This window comes from Python bivittatus, unplaced genomic scaffold (genome assembly GCF_059951505.1).
Source record: "Python bivittatus isolate LINGU-HERP-01145 unplaced genomic scaffold, Pbiv_v1 ctg000560_np1212, whole genome shotgun sequence".
In the NCBI taxonomy this organism is placed as follows: Eukaryota; Metazoa; Chordata; class Lepidosauria; order Squamata; family Pythonidae; genus Python; species Python bivittatus.
The window spans coordinates 9,062,586-9,082,130 of NW_028277083.1; the positions used below are offsets into that span (position 1 = coordinate 9,062,586).

Below are 19,545 nucleotides of genomic sequence, written 5' to 3' on the forward strand. Positions count from 1 at the left end.
TTTATGCCTCAGGCAAGAAGCAAAACTGCAGAGATGTAGAACTACAGCAAGATCTTGCCTCCCACAACCAACACCCACTTTGTAACAAAGCAAGTCAACGCAGTTGAGCCTTCTTGAAAATTCATACCAGGCAGCATGGCTGGATGCCCTTTAATATGCAGCACCTGATTTCCTTTGACAGCAAAAAATTTATGCTAGAGCATTGCAACTTAAACACTAGTAATCAGATTGAGGGTTCAAAAGAACAGCAATCAAACTCATCTTGGTAATTTGAAATATTACTCAGATTCATCTTCATAATCCCTCAAAGCAATTGCAGAAGCTGCTCAACATGTGCCTATTAAAAAGTTGTTTCTGGCACATGCAAAGTATTGTTCTAACTACACACAGCCATATTCAATGGAAATTTCTGCATGTCTATTTTGGAAATTCCTAACATCCAATCCCAGTAATACATATTAGCAGCCTGTATCTGCAAAATGGATGACTTCATACCTTCCAGACATGATAAACTACAATCCCATCATTCCCAGCCAGTATGAAACATTGTCCCATGATCTAATGCTGCAAGGAGACATCTCTTTCTATTCCCCCCCCCCCCAAATTGTCTACCAGCAGCCAAGCCCCAGTAAGTTTTAAGGACTTCTGGCCTGCCACATTTTTAAAAACATGAAGCAAGTGAAATTTTTAAAAAAGCTGCTTTCTGCCTCAGATCCACATTTTCTGAGCTCGTCTCTGTCATGGTCAAAAATGACAGACAATAAAGAGTAACATTTCGACAAGTTTAAAAAGGTAACATTCCAAAATAGGAAAATTTAATCCTAACAAAGGAATTAGTGGTATTTTGAAGATGTACTGGAGAGTAAGGAAATGAGAGAGTTATCTTAGTAGATAGACAGAGGTCTAACCCCTTGAACATTCCCAAGTACAGTAATACTTTCTCTGGAAAAAAAAACCCCAACAACATTGTGACTGGCCCATAGAGCCTGACTTTTGGCACTTACTTTAAAAAATTATATTTTTCTCTTCAGCCCGAGTTACAGAATAAAAACGAGGCATGGTATTTAGCAAGATGTATATCCTGAAATGGTGGGCTACACTTAGCATCCATAAGCGTCAAAGGAAAGTCACTACATATTATTGCCAATGTTTTACAACACCCATATAAGTGTTATCAATGCCTAGACTCTGTGGATTTAGCGGCTTATAAATATAAATAAATATTCTTTATTCGTTCAATTGATATAGCCGCCCATCTCCCATGTGTGACTCTGGGTGGCTCACAAAGTTAAAAACAAAGCGCATATAAATAAATAAAACCCACAACAACAAAAACCATTAAGGACAAATTAAAATGTGCGAGAGTACCAACCCACAGCTTATGAGCTTATTTTCTAACATCTTACTAACCCCCCTCACTTCTCATCCCAAATCGGAGGCTTCTCAACTTTTAGCCATCACACCACCCTTTAGTGTAACCTTAACGGACAAACCCCCCTTAAAAATCCAAACCCTAAAATAAACACAAATGAACAACAAAAACAATACAACGAAAGGCTGAGAAAGGCGGATGGACTGTAAGCATGTAAGGAGATCTCCCACCTCCCCAAAGAAGATACACCCCTGGGGTGAAAGCCTGAAAACAAAGCCCGGCATTAACGCTGGGACGTAACGACCAGCATCGCAGCCGCAGCCCGGACAAGCTGATTTTGCAGCGGGCGTTTTTGCAACTTGGAAGGGCAGCCGGGGCCGGGGCTGCTTCTGGCCGGAACGTCCTTCACGGCGCGTTTCCCCATCTTGGCTCCCGCGGCAAGCCCGGGCGAGGCGGACGTAATACGTGCCGGCCGGCCCCCGCGTTGCTGGGGCAGGCGACTTCTTTTTTGGGGGGAGACGACCCCCTGCCTCGGTCCCCTCCAGCACCGCGGCGCAGGGCAGTTCCTCGCCCCGCCCGGGGCTGCAGCCGGCTGGCTTCCCCGCCCAGCGAGCCCGGGGCCGCGGCCAAGTCGCCTCTCCGCGGGCATCGAGGGGGCGCGGCCGGAGTCGGCCCGCCGCGACAACCCCAGCGACGCGCGGGGCTGGCTCCCCCGCCGCGGTAGCGCGAGAGCCCGGCCGGGCATTCCCACGCGACACGCGCCCCGGGGAATCTGGTTCGTGGGTGGCCGGGGGGAAAGGGGGTCTTCCAGGCCTGGGGTTCCACGAGTCGCGTGAGCGCGGCCCGAGGGTTTCGTTGGAGCTCCCCTCCCTCCCAGGCGGCTCCCAGGTGTCCCCCTCCCGCCAGGCTGGGCGCTCCCACAGAGGCGTCGGGGCGTGGCGACACGGCCCGGCCAGCCTCAAGGCTGGGGATGCTGGGATTTGGAGTCCCTCCCCACACTAGGGCGGCCCAGCGCTCCTGAGGGGGAAACCCAGCCCCGCGGCCGCCTCACCTGGAACTGGGCCTCACCGCGTCGGGGTCGGGCCCCTGGAACATGGTGGTGGTGGCGGCGGGCGGCGCGATGGGCCGAGGCTGCTCCGCTGCCCAGCCGCGACTCGCCTCTCTCCCGCGTCCCCTCCGGCCGGACGCTCGGCCCGCCCTTCGAAGCCGATTGGCCGAGGCTCCGCCGCTCCACCCAGCCTCGACCAACCGCGGCGGGACAACCCGCCCCTCGGAGCGCGAGGCGGGGACGTGTTTTTGAGGGACAGAGGTGGCGGGAGCCGAAAGGGGCGGGGCGCCTTCTCTGGAAGGGGGCGGTGGCCGCTCCAAAGAACTCGGGCGCTCATTGGATGAGGGGGAACAAGGAGGAAATGACTCGGGAAGGGTTTTTTTGTTAAATTTAAAGGGCCGCGGCGTCTTTTCCCTGCCCACGTGTCTCTGGGGCGCCTGCCCGCCCTGCGCACGCTTTAACCTGGTTCCTGAAGGAAGCCTCCTTTCTGGGCTCGCGCGCTATAGAAACGAACCAAACGGGCTGAGTTCGCACAACATGATGAACTGCACCAGACCTGACCGAGGTGAACCCTCACCGAGCCCCAATATATGAATGAATTAAATCATCAGATCTTAACCTGGTTAAAGGGGTCGTGTGAACGCAGCCTGTCGGTTGGAAAGGGAAGGCGCAAGCAAGAGATAGGCAATCGTTGAACTATTATTTGGAAAACCATTGAGCTTACTTGGCAGAGTTTGATTAGTTGGTTAATCTTTGACAAATTCACACTCGTTCTGTGCTGGTTTGATTGGTCCGGGTGAAACATGGCCAGTTACTGCAGGGTGTTTTGTGATCATCCAGTGTGATTGTAGGTCAGGGTATTGGTGCTAACCCGAACATTTGGCTTCATTCAATAGGGTTCGGTTATACTCGGAGGATTGTGTGAACACAATGGGTGGTGTGTTAAATCATCAGCTCAAGATATCAGCTTCAAGTCCACCCACAATGAAGTTAATTACAGTAATGACCTAGTGTCATTATCTCAGCCAGGGGCATCAGCTGGGTGGGGGTGTCAAAAAAGTCATAATAGGAGCTGTGACCACGAGATTAAAGTTACCCCTCTTTTTTACATGCAACACACACATCAAAAGGAGAAAGGCTTTAATCACATATTCATAGCCACCACCTTGACTTTTTCGCCCTGGCGCTGGGCAGGGGGTTGGACTAGGAGACCTTCAAGATCCCTTTCAACCCAATGATTCTATGATACCTCACCACCCTGAGACACCTCTAATCTCAGCCTAATCTGTTTTACAGGGTTTGTGGTGGGAAAATGGAAATGTGAGGTGCCTTGAGTTCTTGGAGTAAAGCTGACAGGAAACTACTGAACCGTAAACACTATTTATCTACTTAAAATTATACACCCTGCTTTCCTTTATACAATAAACCCAAAGAATGCTATCCAAAAATGGAGTGGAGGAGCATGACCTTAAATCAACGTTGGCCACATAGGACAGGATTGCCAATACAATTAATCCATGTATTTCAGAGAAACTTTCTGAGCGTTTGACAGAATTACAGCATTTTTCCAAGGAAATGGGATTTTATTTATTCTGTGTTCTGGAGATGTGAAGCATTTTGGAACCCTCTTATTCTCATCCTCCTATTGACGTTATTTACAAACACCAGGGCTATCCAGTTAGAAAATGGAGAAACTGAATTAAAAGTGTGTCTTCCAAACTAACAGCAAAACAAAACCAAAAAACCTGAACTGGTCCTCAAAGAAGTTGGAAAGCTGAAACCAATGTATATTGTAATTTTTACTATATGGCATTCTCAAACTGTATGGAAATCAGATAACTGATTTTTAATTTTCTTTTGTTCTTAATAATCAGCTACTGCAAGAAAAATATATTGTATTCTTTCCAATCATTGGGTTAATTAGTACTTAATGACTGCAACATTCTTTGGTTTTATTTTTTTGTCATTATAATTTGTTGTGAGTTGCCTCCACGAGAAGTTAATCATAACTCAGTAGTTTTAAATTGATGGGTTAACAAGCCACACTGATTTCAGTGAGACTAAACTGGATTGATTTCTTCAGAGTTCACCCTTTTGCCTTCCTGTATCTAATGGGGGCACTTTTCTCACATCTGGAAAACAGACCTATTGTTTCACATCAAGGAAGAACCTGTGAGATGTGGATCTATAATTTAAAGCACTGCTGATTAGGTTGACTGGGATAGTTGGCAGTTCTCATTGGACAACATCTTGGAGGGCTATAGGTTCCAGCCTTTTGCAAATTGGCACTTTCTAGATGTGTGAACATTTGCTCCCAGAATTCTCAGCAGTGGCTATACTGGCTAGGGAATTCTGGGAGTTAAAAGTCCATAAATGGCCAGATTTGGGAAGGATGGTCTGCAACATTCAAAGCTGAATAGTGTTGCTTTCTATTCAGAAGTTGACGGCAGAAATCCAGGGTCCTTTTTAGCTGTGGGTAGCAGCAGCACTGGCTGACCACATTTTTAAGTCAATAAAGTACTTACTCATTAGAACTAAAAGTAAAATGATTGTATAGTAATGCCTCAAGTGTTAAAAGTTCCAGGATGTTTCTATACTTAATTTCACCAAATGTAATGGTACACTGTATTTTTCCATGGAGCGTCAAAGAGATTACCAACAATCTCTAATGCCTCTGAACTCCAACTATGTAGGAAACTTGGAGGAATGAGTATCAAATATCTATCTCATACACAAAAATTAGACCAAGGATTAGTAAGTGTTTATGGACAATCATAAAAACAACTTTACAAGTTGAATTGGAAATTGAAAACAGAGGAAGTTAACTTTTGTATATTATATTAAATAACCCAAACACCTTTCCTTTTTCCAAAAATTGATAAAGAATAAATAATATAATTTACAATATGGTACAAAAAATAATCAGTTAAGGACAGGCATTCTTGCTTTATACATACACTATATATGCATATTATCTGAAAAACAAATTCACATTTCAAAACAAGACAGAAAACTTTAGATGATATGGCTTAACTATTATTAAAAGAAACAGCAACATAGTTTGCTGCCAAATCCACAAGCTCTAAAGCCAGTTATCACATTTTGGCAACTAATGATAACTCATTGCTGTAGTGCTTGCAAACATTTTCATCATTTAGCATTTACAGATCACGAGAAAAGTTTTTAAAAGGGCTTGGTAACTCAAAAAAAGTGCCGTATTCTCCTTACAAATTCATCTGACTTCTCTGTGTAGGCATACATGTATGAGTGTATGTGTGTGTATTTAAAAAAACCCAAACCCCAAATGCAATGCTTAAAAACCCACAACTGGTCAAGTCAAAGACAAGCCATCTTGGTGGGTATCATTGAAATCAAGTTGTCTAAGCTGGCTAGGAAAGCATGAAGTTAACAATCAGAGAGGTTACATAATGCCAGTTTAGAACAACCCTGTGTAAAGAAAAAAAGTGTGTGTATAATTAGGACACAGTTCACAGGGAATTTTATTTCAGTGAACGTTGTGTAGATGAAGCTCCTAATGAACTGTATCCCAGCTGATAAAAACTAAAAGTCAACGATTGAATTGATTGGCCAGTTTAAATGCAACGCACAAGCGAGACCGTCAACTCCTGTCCAATATAGGCACTCCAAAATTGGCAGATACAACGCCTAACCCACATTCTTAAAACTTTACATCAGGTTAGGAGCCAATGATTCTGATTCCTAGTGCCCTATCTTGTAGGCCTATGAGAAAAGCTTATATCCACTGCATACATTCTCATTATCAATCCATCATGCGATAGCAAAAGGAACACGGAGGCCAAAAGCTTTTCAGGAACCAAGTACACAGATGAAAACCAGGCAATCACAAGAGCTTTCTTTCAACGCCTCAAGCAAAAATAAAGGTAAGACCATTCGACTGAGAAGCAGCCATGCCTGCAAATTTCCTAGAAGGCGCACGGATGTTCTTGACAACAAATTCAACATTCTTATTGATCCAACAGGATTATTCTTATCAGCTCAAAACTGTCTCCTGCACTTATCGAGTCAGTGTCTCTCTTGACGGCAGTCATGCTGCATCTCAAATGTATAAATGCTGATGTTGTTCAAGGCCAGCAGGTTCCCGAGTACTGAAGATTTGTGCTCTGTAAATAAGCGTTGCAGCAAAATCAGTGGAGTCGAGATCACTGGAGATTTCCTTTCCTTTAGTTCCAAAAGCAGAGTTGTCACTGCTCTTTCCTTAGATGTAGAAGACATGACATAAAGGGCCACAAAAGGATTTTCGTCTTTGTGGACACTTTTGCTTAAACGCAAACAAACAGGAAAGGAGACAATCAGGGTTTGGAAGCAAGTTCAGACTCGTGCAGAGAATTTCAGACGTACTAAAGCTGATGCTGCTTTAAAACTGCTATGTATTAGGACGGGCTGCTTTGAATGTTTGCTTACTTCCTGGATGCTTCAGGCAACGAAACGATATTAAAAATCTGCTGACCTGACGTCTAGCTATAATAGCTCTTATGACATCCTATGTTTTCATGGATGGAGAAAGCTGCTGGCAGAAGGGAAACTGATCGCCATGCAAAGGACAGGTACGCGAGTAGGACTTTTTGATTCTACTGCAAGGTAGGTGAATAATCCAGACACACTGAGAACAAGGGGCTCCATAAACTTACTGAGTTTAAAAAAAAAAATTCCGTGTGAATTAGGCCGATAATTAAGAGGAAAGAACTCCTAAGGAAAGATCCACATACAGGCCTTTAACCACAGAGCACGCTGCATGATGATCGCTGGAAGATCCAGCGTGCGTTGCCTTATTTGAACAAAACGTGCTGAATAAAAAGTTTTCCATGGGACACAGAACTGCAAAGAGCTGAAGGGTATTGATAAGGCAGGAGGTTGTATCTGACAGACTCAGAGACTCTGCTTGGGGGCAATAAGAGGGCTCCAGTGGTGTGGTATCTAGGCTATGATGCTGCTGAAACCCCTCCTAAATCACAGATGCTGTCTGGAGGCGTCTGGCATCTTGATACGCTCACATCCAGTATTCCATCTTGATGATAAAAGAAACTACAGGGCTGCCAGAACTGTCTGGACCACTATTATGTCCCCCGATCTCTCAATTGTGAAGGACGTTTTGGCCAAAATAAGAGAGTACGTTCTGCTAACAATTATGACAGAATACTTGAATGGGCTATTATTTTTGAAGGAGCAGTGATATCAGAGGATTATGTTATAACAATTAGCCCAAGAGGTATACATGATCTCAGCGTTTTTTCATTCAGCTTATCCAGAATCTGGAGAGCATCTTAGTTTAATGAATGGCGGGCAGACTCAGCCACAAATATGATTTGCACTGCAGCTAAGAGAGGCCCTCCAGTTCTGCAACAAGGCAGAGGGCAGAAGCCTGGAGAGGCACTAAGAGAGGGCTGAGGGCAAGTCCCAGGAACAGAGGTCCTTCTCCTGATCAGCACCATTTTTGGTCCCTTTGCCACAGGTTTGGGCAAAAGCCACCTCGCCCGTGGACAAGTTCCGAAGTCACACTGCCAGTCGAACATGGAAGATGACACTTCCACAGCACAGGCTTGCAAAGAATAGTGTTGCTCATGGGTAAATAGCATTTCATGAAGAACGATGTTTTGAAATGCTCGCTTGCAGGAGATGAACAACCAAGTGGACCGTTACGGATGGAATAAGCAGTACAGGAGAAGGATTAGATGGTTCTTGACGGTTGCAAAAATAAAGTAAGTGCTGGTTGCCTGCAATCCAGGCTGTGAAGGCTAAGAGGCAAACGTATACAGGCTTCAGGAAGAGCATTTTATAACTGTAGATGAAGATGAGAGACCCCAGTGTTCAGCTGCTATTCATGATGGGAACCTCCAGGAAGTGGACAATTTTACCCCCGTTTCTTTCATCTGCAGGACATGATCAAAGCGTTGCACCTCAACTGTAACAGGAAACTTGTGTAAGAGGATTTGTTCTCCAGAAGGCTGAAATCCAATAATCAAAGGGGGCTCTTAAAAAGGAAAGATAAGGTGCCTTCAAGTCAAGTGTGACTCCTGATGTTTAACGTGGCACAAACATGATTTTTCGGCAACAATATTGAAGTGAATTATTGTTATCTTCTTTGGGGATTGTTTTGACATCCCAGTCTAGTCTATGGGCCCGATTTTGCCAAGAGGTCTCTCATCCAAATACCACCAAGAAGTCTCTGAGCTGCAGAACAGACTGGGAAGTCAGAAACACATCCTCAAAGACCACTTCTGTACTGTTGCCAAGGAAACTACAAGGACATACCCATGACCATCACCAGTGATCATGTTCAACTCTAAGGAACTTGACTTTAAAAGGACAGTGGAAAATATCTAAAAGACTCTAGAACAGTGTTTCTCAACTTCAACAACTTTAAGAGGTGTGGACTTCAACTCCCAGAATTCCCCAGCCAGCATGCTGGCTGGGGAATTCTGGGAGTTGAAGTCCACATCTCTTAAAGTTGCTGAGTTTGAGAAACCCTCTTCTAGAAGAATGAACAGGTTTACCTGGTATTGTAAGTCAGAGCCCCTTTAATAAGGTTTCTAGCCCTTACAGGAAAAATGGAAGCCCTTTGGTGACAGCTGGCTTTTCTTTTAAGGATGGGGAAGAAGGTATGCAGGTTCAGTCAAAAAGGAGCAGACCGGGGTAAGTACTATGTCCTTCCAAGGTTCCCTCTGACCCTATCCTAGTTCTTATAGATGGAGTAGAAGCAGGGTTTTCTCCCCTCCCATGCCATGCTGGAATGTTAATGAGTGCAAGAAACCATGAAAGAATTCTGGTAAAAGCGTTGTGGAATTTAGCCACTGGGCGACAAGAAAGCGCAAGGAGTACCAGTTCAACTGACTTGCCCACAAGACAACCATGACAGATCAAGAGAGGCACATCTTAAAGAAAGTTCTAAAAAGGAACACAAACAAAACATACCACTATTTACCCCCCCTTTCAGCTTATTTGTGGATATCCCAACAGCGGTTTTGGTTTCTATCTAAAATGTAGCTTGTAGGACTTCTTGCTCAGACCATAAACCCAGAGCTGTCTTGTAAACTTGGCCTGTCACCAGCTTAGACGTGTCACTTCCTATAATACTGCTCCACGTTGTATTGTTCCCAGCATATTGCACTTTCCAGGAACCTTAGGAGGTTGAAGACAAAAATCTCTCTCCTTCTCAAGCATGCTCCAGCCAGGACAACGAAAAAAACCAATCAGCTGCATAGCTATGACATCATTCCTCCACCTTATGGCCAATTCAATGGTGCCCACCAGCCAGCTGGTGGGATGCGTTCACTGAGAGAGGTCGCCAATGGGGGGGCCGCCACTCCCTCCGTCAAAGAGAATCTCTCGGCGGGTTGGCTCAGGGATCGAGAGCTCCTGGGCAAGGTCGTTGAAACGAGATATGTAATCTATGCTGTTCTCGTTCATCATGCAGGCCAACTGGGAATCTACCACCTACAAAGAAAGATGGGAGGAAGAAAAGACGGATGATTGGCTTCTCTGCCAAGACCAGCTTTCTAGCGTTGCTTTGACAGAAGCTGAATTGAGGATATGGTCAAATGCACACTAGTTATAATGAGTCTGCACCGTGCAACTTTACTAGCCAATAGCTATACTTAACATTTAGGGGGGAAGAAGAAGAAGAGTTGCTGGGGGTAGGGTAGGGATGCAAACGATCACATGTATGGGCTGGGCCAGGAAATAATGTTTTATATTTCAAATTTAGTCATCGCCCATCTCACGAGGAAGTAATAACAACATCTCACGAGGAAAAATAAAACAACAGCCTCCAACCATTATTTTGTACAACTCCAGGTGGTGTACATAATGCTCTTGCCTCCTATTTTCCCCACAACAATCCTGTGAGGTGGGTTGGGCTGAGAGTAACTGGCCCAAAGTTACCCAGCCAACTTCCATGGGTAAGGAAAGACTAGCTCACGGTTTCCCAGTTTCTAGTGCAGCATCTTAACCACTGCACCAAACTAGCTCTTAATCACATTTGTGCCAGCTAGACACCCTTCCCCTCCTGATTTTAAGATTATTTGATTTAAAAAATAAATGAATAGGAAGCAATGATGCTGTAAAAGTCCAGACAGACTTCGGAAATTTTTTTAGTGAATAACATGACTGCGGCTTTATTTTATCATGTCTTTTTTCCCCCAGGAAACAAAGAGACAAGAATACACTTGAACACTGTTTCTACAGTAGAAAAACTGCCTCTCTGTAGCACTTAAACTGCTAGAGAAGTGTAACATCCCATTATGCATACTAAATATCAAGGTCCGGTTTCTGCACCAGAAATTGTGGGTTATTATCGTCCAGAGACTAAAAGACAGATGCAGCTTGTCTGGGAAGAAAACCACTTTTATCCTAATCTTACCCTAATTTTCCAGAGCAGTGTTTCTCAACACTGGCTGGGGAATTCTGGGAATTGAAGTCCACACATCTTCAGGTGGCCAAGGTTGAGAAACACTGCTCCAGAGAATTCTAGAGTTAAAAAGACCATTGAGTTTAGCCCCCTCCAAGATGGCTGTCCAGTGGTAGCTGATTCCACCGTCAAACTGATTGTGCTATTAGGAAGCTCTTCACCACTTCGGTCAGAAGCCGCCTTCCTGTCACTTAAATCAATGAGATCTTCTCCAATACTCTGAGAGGACAGAGAACAAGTTTTGGACTTCTTCCACAGAACACCCCCTCAGGTATGTGATAAATACTATCAGAGCCCCCCTCCTCACTTCTCAAGGCCACATGTGCCCAGTTTCTTCACTCTTCTGCCAAAGATTTAATTCCCAGACCTTCTGATCCCTCCATTATTATTAGATTTTTATCCCTCCCTCCCAATCAATCAATCATAACTCAAGGCAGTGAATATACCTAATACTCCTGCCTCCTATTTTTCCCCACAACCACCACCCTGTTGGGTGGGTTGGGCTGAAAGAGAGGGACTGGCCCAAAGTCACCTATCTGGCTTTCCTGCTGAAGGCCGGCCTAGAACCCAGTCTCCTGGGTTCTAGGCTCGCACTTTCACCACTACCCCAAACCGTCTCTCTCTCCCTGCCATCACCCCAGCCAAAAGCTCTGTAACAGATGACCCGGATTAAGCAGGCTGTACCTCAGCGACATCTGCCATGGACCGAGAGACAAAAGAATCCCGTGAATTCCCATCCAGCAGACCAGGTCCCAACAAGGAGGTGCTGCTTGGGTTGCCCACTGAGGTGGGCAACATTTTCCGGCCCTTCTCCGGAGAAAGGAAACTTGCTGCAAAACAGATGAATGGAGATGTCAGACAGCAATCTCTGTCTTTTGCGTCAAAGGCAGAAAGTCCAATGATGTCCTCAGAAAAAGCCCGCTTTCAGGCAAGAGGCAGCAGTCAGCCTGTGCCCAATTAAACCAAGTTCTTTTCCCAACTGGGATCAAAGCATTAGTAAAGAATTTGATATCCCAGTGATCTTATTTTTTGTGTGTTAAGGAAAAGAAACCAACAAGATGGGGGTGGGGGTAGAATAAATTGCGCTGATTAAATGGGCCGCTGCTTTGCTCAGATTTTAAAACACCATGGTTGGGTCTCCTAGTTGCTCAACGTAGTCTCCGAGTCGGGTTTTGACAATCAAGAGGCTATGAAGCCAAAGATAGAGACCAGCTGGGTCATATCAACCACCCTGGATTGTAAATCCCTCTGCGGCCGCACTCACAAAATAAGCTGCTGAGCGAAGAGTCAGTGGAGTCGTTGGGATACCACTGCGGATCATGGCTGGGTGAGGCGATCCAGCTCTGCTGGGGGCTGCAGGAGGGGGATGGAAGACTTTTGGAGCTATCACTGCCATTCAGCTTGGCTGGGGACAGAGAAACGTTCTCACCTGTCAATGGAAAAGAAACAAAGGGGTGAACAAGAAGCAGCCAAGACATGCATTTTCACCTGGCAGTGGCCCCTGGCTAATGAAGGAACGATCGCCTTCCCAATTTGATCCAGCAGCCAACACAGAATCAGAGACTCAAATTCCCCCTTCTTGGAGCAATGAAAGTGGCCCCATATTTGTCTGCCGGAGAAGATGAACTCACAGTCCAGACAAGCTCCATTTATTCTGTAGTTTCTCCTCACCACGGAACTGTGGAGTCAGTAGTTAATGTTGCTGTTCACGCTCTCTAGTCTTCCCTGTTCTTGTTTCAGATCTGAAGCAGTGGGGAAGATTATGCTGTCTCTCCCAAGCAATGCATGCAGAAAATAATTCGCTGGGAAGCACACTCATTTGAGAATCCTTTGCGTGTGGGATCTTTAATGTTTAATTTGATCTAGTATGCTTGATCTACTAAAACAGAGGCTTCTTTAAAGACACCCCTGTGTATTTCAAGGAAGTATAATATTGTGGAAAACAGTGCCACATACCCTCTTGAATTATACTCACAAAATCTCATCTGTCCTCCGCTGTGATTTAGGCAAGGCTCATAAAAAGTGTTTACAGGATCTACTCTGACACAATATCTGCAGGGGTCATTTACATCCAAACAGTTAACAAAAGGGATTTCTCTGAAATGGTGCCTTGTATTTTGATAACCCTGCCTTAAGACACCAGCTCATACTCTTATTCTTCTGCGCTCAGTCAACGCTAAGGCATTTCTCTTTAAGTAAGTGTTTGTCAGTTTCTTGAAAGTTTTGCCTTAGTGTTTACTTCTCTCCCTCTGCTTTCAGTTTGTTCAATAATTGACAGTTATCATTCATGTTTGCACATGTATTTCATCAGCTGATTTGCTTCTCTATGTGTGGGTTGTGTACATGTGCACGTGTGGGTGTGTGTGAGAGAGAGGAAATTATTCTACTGCGATATTACTGAAATGTGTAAAATATGCAACCACCCTTTAAGTCAGGGTGGAGAACTGAAGCCAAGGTCTTAGTTCACAACATTTGGAAGGTCACAAGTTCCCCACTCTTGCTTTCAAAGAACACTCATCCATTCTAATTGCTGAAAGAGCACTGTCAAGGTCAAAAAAAGCCATTGCTGAACCATACCAATGGTACTTTTTTCAACAGCTAATCTTTGATAGCTCATTCATTCATACATTCATTCATTGTATGCCTCCTCTCTTTATCTCTTACCATATTGGCCAGAGCTAATTGCTATTTCAATGATGGAATCACTGATTTGAGTAGCAGGTTCTCCCTGAGACAAAACATCCTCGGGGGGTCCAGGAAGAGAGATGTCAAGGAGAGCAGAGACATTGGGAGGAGACAGACGGGTACTGGAAGTCTCAGAGGAGGCAAGTGGAGGTGAAGACAGACCATTCTGGAGAGATGTTTTAGGCAGCTCTGGCAGAGAAAGGACTGGTGTTCCCTGTGGTAGCAAGCAAACAGTAATAGTAACAACAGTAACAACAACAAAAGCAACAATTTTCTAAAGCTTTTATGGAAAGCTGCAGAAGACCCAGAACTTTATCAGGTTGTCAGCAATCCTACATGCATTCTTGGATACAAAAAGCTTCCTTACGCTAGATATGACCAGTCTTTCCATCTATAGTTCAGTAACTTCTCCCTGAAGATTGCCAGTGATAGAAACTTTTGCTTACAATCCCCCATCCGTTCCTCCTTTCTGCTCCTGAGAAACCCATCATTTCCCCTTTTACAGATGGCAACACAACCAAGTGGATGGGGCAGCTACACCAAATGGTGGGATCTGGAGAAGAGTAATCCATCTACCCTGTCAAAGAGCAAGGTGAAAATCAGATCTCCCCCAAGATTTAAGCTCACTGCTCTGTTGGGCAGGATTTATATGAGTGTCTTGTCTGATGTATGTTATTCAATTAAACATTTATTTCAGTAGAGTGTCTTCTGTTGAAGAAGTAAACAGGCCAGTATCTAACATGGATGCCTTTCAGATTTATGGACTTCATTGCCCTGAATTCTCAGCAATAGCTCTGCTGGATGGGAAGTTCTCGGAGTTGGTCCACATATTGGGAAGTTGCACCCAGCGGGGAAGCTTGGTCTAGATTACAGGATGCCAGGCAATTCACAACGAGATGGCATTCTTGCATCTTGTTTGCAGTTCAAATTGTACATCTTGCAATCTTTGAGTCTCACATTTTGCTTGAGTATTTTTTCTTCCTTCTCTGTAACTATGAGTGTATCAGTGTTTACAGTGGCCAGCATATGTCATGTGTTTATAGATTGTGGAAAAAAGAGTTCAGGTATCTAATAACAGGCTCTAAAAGTTCACACAAGATTCAGATGAACGCCTCACCAATATTCTTTGTTTACGGGTGAAAGAGTTTCCAAAATGACTATTCGAAAAAGACTATGTCTAAAAATAGGCTGTAAGAGGCTCAAATACTGGTTGTACATACAGCCTCCTTCTTCAGCACCACAGTGATGGTGTGAATCCCCCATCGGTTCTGAAGGGTAAGTAATTACGACTTAATGTTATACTTTACCTGGAAGCCATCAGGAATGGCCTCTTGCTCAGGCTGGGATGGTAGACCAAGGAAAGGAACCCGACATTCATGGCTTGAACCCTGGAAATTGGAAGCAAGAATGACTGACTGAGCCATGCGGCTGGAAGAGAGACACTGAAATTATGGAATGGAAATGTTTTATCATGCTTGCCCTGCTACTGCCAAGATGAAGAAACATGGCAGTCAGTCTGCCAAGGAACCCACCTTCAGAATTTAAACTGACAAAAGATACCTTACAACAGAATTTGTATTTTAAATTCTTCTTGTGAGTTCCTTCACAGCAGAACCTTAGAACATACTAATAAACGAGTCAGTGTGGTACTTTAGTTAAGGTGCTAGACTAGCATCAAGGAGACCCATATTCTAACCACTCCTCAGCCACAGAAGCTCCGCAAGGTTTTGGGCCCATCACTCTATCAGTCCAACCTACTCACAGGATTGTTGCTGTGGGGGAAAACAGGAGGACGGAGCACGATATATGCCCTATTGGGTTTCCGAAGAAAAGAAGGGAAATAAATCTAACCAATAAATAGTAAAATAAAATAAAAAGGGAAGATACAGAATGGAGGTTCAGAGAAACCAGAACTAACATCTCTGGCTAGCTGGCCTGGGAGCCTTTCTCCTTTATTACAGAGGGCAGGAATGACTGTCCTGCCAGGTAGAGTAACAGGATCATTAATGCCAAAGATGATAGAGGAGCTGTTCATCTGGATTGGGGTGGGCAACTTTTTGAGGTTGGGGGGCCATTTCTGGAAAGCTGGGACTGTGGGGTAGGGTAAGGATGCGAAGCAGGGAAGGTCAAGATTTTTAAGGGGTCTTGGTGGTCTGGAGGAGTCTAATTGGTGCAAATTGTGCCCAAAGCAAAATTCTATCAGAATGAACTGGATAATGTTGCTGCCAGTGGTTCTAGAAGAAGGAAGACATTCTAGCAAGACTGAAAACTGACCGCCACTGTAGCTACGGAGCCTCCATTCTGACGTGCCACTGTGGAATCTTGACCTCCAACCACGGTGGTTACTGCCTCTGGTGAGAGCGGAGAAACGCTTGGCAAGCCTTCGGTTCCCAGAAGTGGCAAAGGACTGCCAGGGATAATACCGGCAGATTTAGCTGCCAGATCAATAGCACCTTTGGACAGAAAGCAGAGCAATGTGAGAAAGGTCATTTTCCTCAAGGCAGAACACTAAACTTGAGGTTCTTGCAATGTTATTTCAACCCCTGCAGGAAAACACTTCATTTTAATAGTGCCTTCTTATATTTACATAATTCACCAATTCAGTACAGGTAGTTCTTGCTTAGCGACCACAATTGGGACCAGCAACTCAGTCGTTAAGCAAAGGGGTCACTAAGTGAAACTGGACTGTGCTTATGTTCTTACTTCAGCTTTTCTTTGCTTTACAGACCTGCAAAGGTTGTAAATGCAAGGACTGGTTGCAAAGTTACTTTTTCATCACCGCTGTAATTGCAAACAGTTGCTAAATGAGGCAGTCACTAAATAAGGACTACCTGTACCTCAAAAGCTAAAATTTTCCACTGCTTCATTCTCTCAACCATATTTAAAACCTTAATCTATACTGTCAACAATTTCACCTGAATTATTATCTTAGGTAGGTTCTTTTTCAAAAGGATTCAGGGCCCTGGGTGAACTTATATACATAATGATCACTTCAAAAACTAATCATGGGGGAAAACAAAACCAGTTACTTCAGAACTAGTAACATTCCTCTAAACATCCTACGCCTGAACTTTCTTCTTTAGACAAGAAGACGTACTGGACAGACGATTGGTGGCTTGGGCTGGAAGAATCTTGGGAACAATGGGACGCGACACAGCAGCTTTAGTCAGCGAAGACTGGATTGGCCGAAAAGATCCTCTTCCTAAAGAAGGAACAATCAAGAACATCAGGAATGGTTAAAAGCACACTGCATTTGGAAAAAGTCACTCAGGAGTCATATCCCACTTGGCACCCAGTTCTGATTCTTTCTTCCAGGAAGAAAACTGAAGACCAAAGCCTTCTTCACTTGGATCAGCTAAATCAGTGGGCATACAAAATCTCAGCACTGATGTTAAAACCAAGTTCCGAGAATTAACAGCAAATGGGAGCTGGTGGGGGGCGGGATGAAGCTAAGGAGACTCCATCTACTAAAAGCAGGCACGGGGGATCACACTTCCTCTTTCTGCCCAGGGGAGTATCATGGACATGACCGATATGATGACACTAGAATGGATGAACCCCAAATTTGAGGACCCTTTTTTCTTTTTTTTACATTTTGAGGCTCTGGGGGATGGGTTAAGACACAAAATCAGTACTTTAAGTTTTGTAGAACCTTAAGATACCCCTTTTGCCTGTAAAAACCACTCCAAACAAGAAAAAAAAAAAAGGCTTGATTTGGGGGAAGGATTTGAGGGTCACAAGGCCCCTCAAATAAGAAAAAGTCTGCCTATCCTGCAGGGGATGGTGCATGTGACACTCCGAATTAAAGGACTGTCTTGTCTCTGAAGCCAGTGGAAAGTGTAAATCCACAGCTGGGCAACCTTTACCACTGAGAAAGAAAAACTGTATTTTTTTTTTAAATTTTAAAAGATAAACTAGAAATAGTGAAAATGCAAAGCAATGCTCTGATGACTACTGAGTTGCAATAGTTATGTTTAGGGTATGTCCTAAAAATCAATGGGATTTCAGTTAGTCATGACTAACCCAAGCCACACTGATTTCATTCAAACTGCAGTAAGCATGACTTAGCCCAGAACTATCTTCAAGAGAGCAAACGGGGTGTAGCGTACTATATTCAGAAAAATACTGAACAAAGATAGAAAACAGTGGTGGATTCATTACCCATTAACTGACTCCACAAACAAATTATGGAAGCCAGCCTGATTCAAGTTTCAGCATCTACTGCATGGAGAGGTTCCCTTATTCAATGATTTCAGTAACGCCTTTTTGCATGAAGAGGCTCTCAGGAGAATGAACGGTCAACACAAGGATATGGCAAACATCTGCTGACTAAGTGCTGAAATCCTCTTCTCCTGGGTCTCACCGGGGGTATCATGGCAGTTTAGTAGCATCCCAGGACCCCCAGATTTCCTTGAGGCACACTCCCCTATAAGGGTGCTTAGTTAGGATTCTACCCAAAGGGTCACGCTTCACTTCTCCAGAGGAAGGAAAAATGGCACATCAAGTGAGCAAGCAAAATAAAGACTTGCTGTCACGTGGCTGTTGGGATGGCAGCTGCTGAGAGTTGTACGTGCTCCGTGACAAGTGCACGGATTAGAACTCTAATCCAGCCAAAGAACAGAAGTTAAAGGCTTCTCCAGCTCAGTCTAAATACCTTGCTCAGGTTAAATACATGACTGAGGCTCACCTGTTATGGAGGAGTTAGGTAAGATGGAAAAGGAACAAACATGCTGGGAAGGATTTTCCGATGGCCTAGGAAGCAGCGTTCTCTGGAAGAAGAAATCAAGGTAACGTTTCAAGAAAATTAAAGATCCCGAGCAGTATTTGGGTTGTATCTCCCTGGTCCACGCTCAACAAATTAATCATCATATAGACAATCTCTAAACATGTTCTCCATAACAACACATTGATGAACGCCTGGGACTCTTGCTAATATTTTATCACATTCAGCTAAATTAAGGGTTGGGGAAGTTTGATTTGATATTGAGAGCTATATTCTGTTGGGGTTTATCTATTGAGGGCCATGTGCTGGCAACAGGCAGGAACTAAAACCTGTGCAAAGTCACCCTTTCTCTTATTCCCTCTCCCCCCAGGAAGGACAAATTATCTGGCCAAAAACTGTCCATCTCTTTAACGGATGGTGGTAAGAACCAAATATCACTTTTACGATACAATGTAAGAATCAAGTTTCTGCATCTTAAAAGAATTCTAAAATGTGTATTCAAGTCTGATCCATTCCACATTACAAAGAGATGCATCTTTGCCTGGTTTTTCATAGCCCAGCTGAAATGCCTATGGAATCTGTTTCTCACTCATGCTGACAGGCCTTGTTAACTGTCTCTGCTTGCTCAAGAGAAAGCAGAGAACAACCTAGCAGGAGGAACCAATTAACTCTGTCCAAATGGATGGGGAGAAAAGCAAGTAACAATAACCCAAAAATCAGCCAAATGAATCCATTTGTCAATCAAGCGAAGAATGTATTTTAATTAGCTGTTCTCTTACCTGTACAACTAGTGGCTTCCGCAGATGTCTGCTGCGTAGTTTTCTTGGCTTTGGCAAGAAGAAATCAGATTGCATCTGAAGAGAAATAGTACTTTCTGATACACCATTCTGATAATCTAAGAAGACCATTAATGCTTTGCCTGTTGCCTGAAAGGAACTTCCAGCAGCTCTGGGCCAGCTAAGGTGCCCCATATTGATGTAGTGTCTCCTGTGGCAGAGACCCCATGGCTCTACTTATCTGGAACGAGGGAACACGAAAGGTGTCCAGCTAATCTGGTAACAGGAAGAACAGGGTAACTATTCTGCTGCAAAAAAAAAAACAGAACCAGAAATTGGGAACGGATGGCAGGCTCTTCCCACCTAAAAGCAGGAAGTTGATCCATGGTTGTATGGTTCTGCCTGGAAAGTGAGAATATTATTTGATGACAGAGAAAACAGGAAAGTAACAGTAGAGAAAAAAGCAGGCAATTTGATTCCCTACTGGCTGGAGCT

The 19,545-nt window shown here is 44.2% G+C and overlaps 2 protein-coding genes across 5 annotated transcripts in view; both read right to left on the minus strand.

Annotated features, from left to right (window-relative positions):
• The window catches only part of JPT2 (Jupiter microtubule associated homolog 2), a 17,023-nt gene extending 14,441 nt beyond the window's left edge, over positions 1-2,582 (minus strand). For both annotated transcript variants that reach the window (XR_015797445.1, XM_088148149.1), the window contains exon 1: positions 2,424-2,582. Coding sequence is in view for 1 of the 2 variants with exons in the window: in XM_088148149.1 (XP_088004275.1) it covers positions 2,424-2,467 (44 nt within the window). In the remaining variant the exon portion in view is untranslated. The remainder of the gene's footprint in view (positions 1-2,423) is intronic.
• Positions 2,583-5,138: 2,556 nt separating this feature from the next.
• The window catches only part of CRAMP1 (cramped chromatin regulator 1), a 39,769-nt gene continuing 25,362 nt past the window's right edge, over positions 5,139-19,545 (minus strand). For all 3 annotated transcript variants that reach the window (XM_088148152.1, XM_088148151.1, XM_088148150.1), the window contains exons 13-21: positions 19,054-19,128; positions 18,239-18,320; positions 16,649-16,753; positions 15,826-16,004; positions 14,859-14,939; positions 13,531-13,765; positions 12,131-12,295; positions 11,551-11,696; positions 5,139-9,893 (exon numbers count right to left, since the gene is read on the minus strand). In XM_088148152.1, the coding sequence (XP_088004278.1) occupies positions 9,729-9,893; positions 11,551-11,696; positions 12,131-12,295; positions 13,531-13,765; positions 14,859-14,939; positions 15,826-16,004; positions 16,649-16,753; positions 18,239-18,320; positions 19,054-19,128 (1,233 nt within the window). In that variant the 3' untranslated portion in view covers positions 5,139-9,728. The remainder of the gene's footprint in view (positions 9,894-11,550; positions 11,697-12,130; positions 12,296-13,530; positions 13,766-14,858; positions 14,940-15,825; positions 16,005-16,648; positions 16,754-18,238; positions 18,321-19,053; positions 19,129-19,545) is intronic.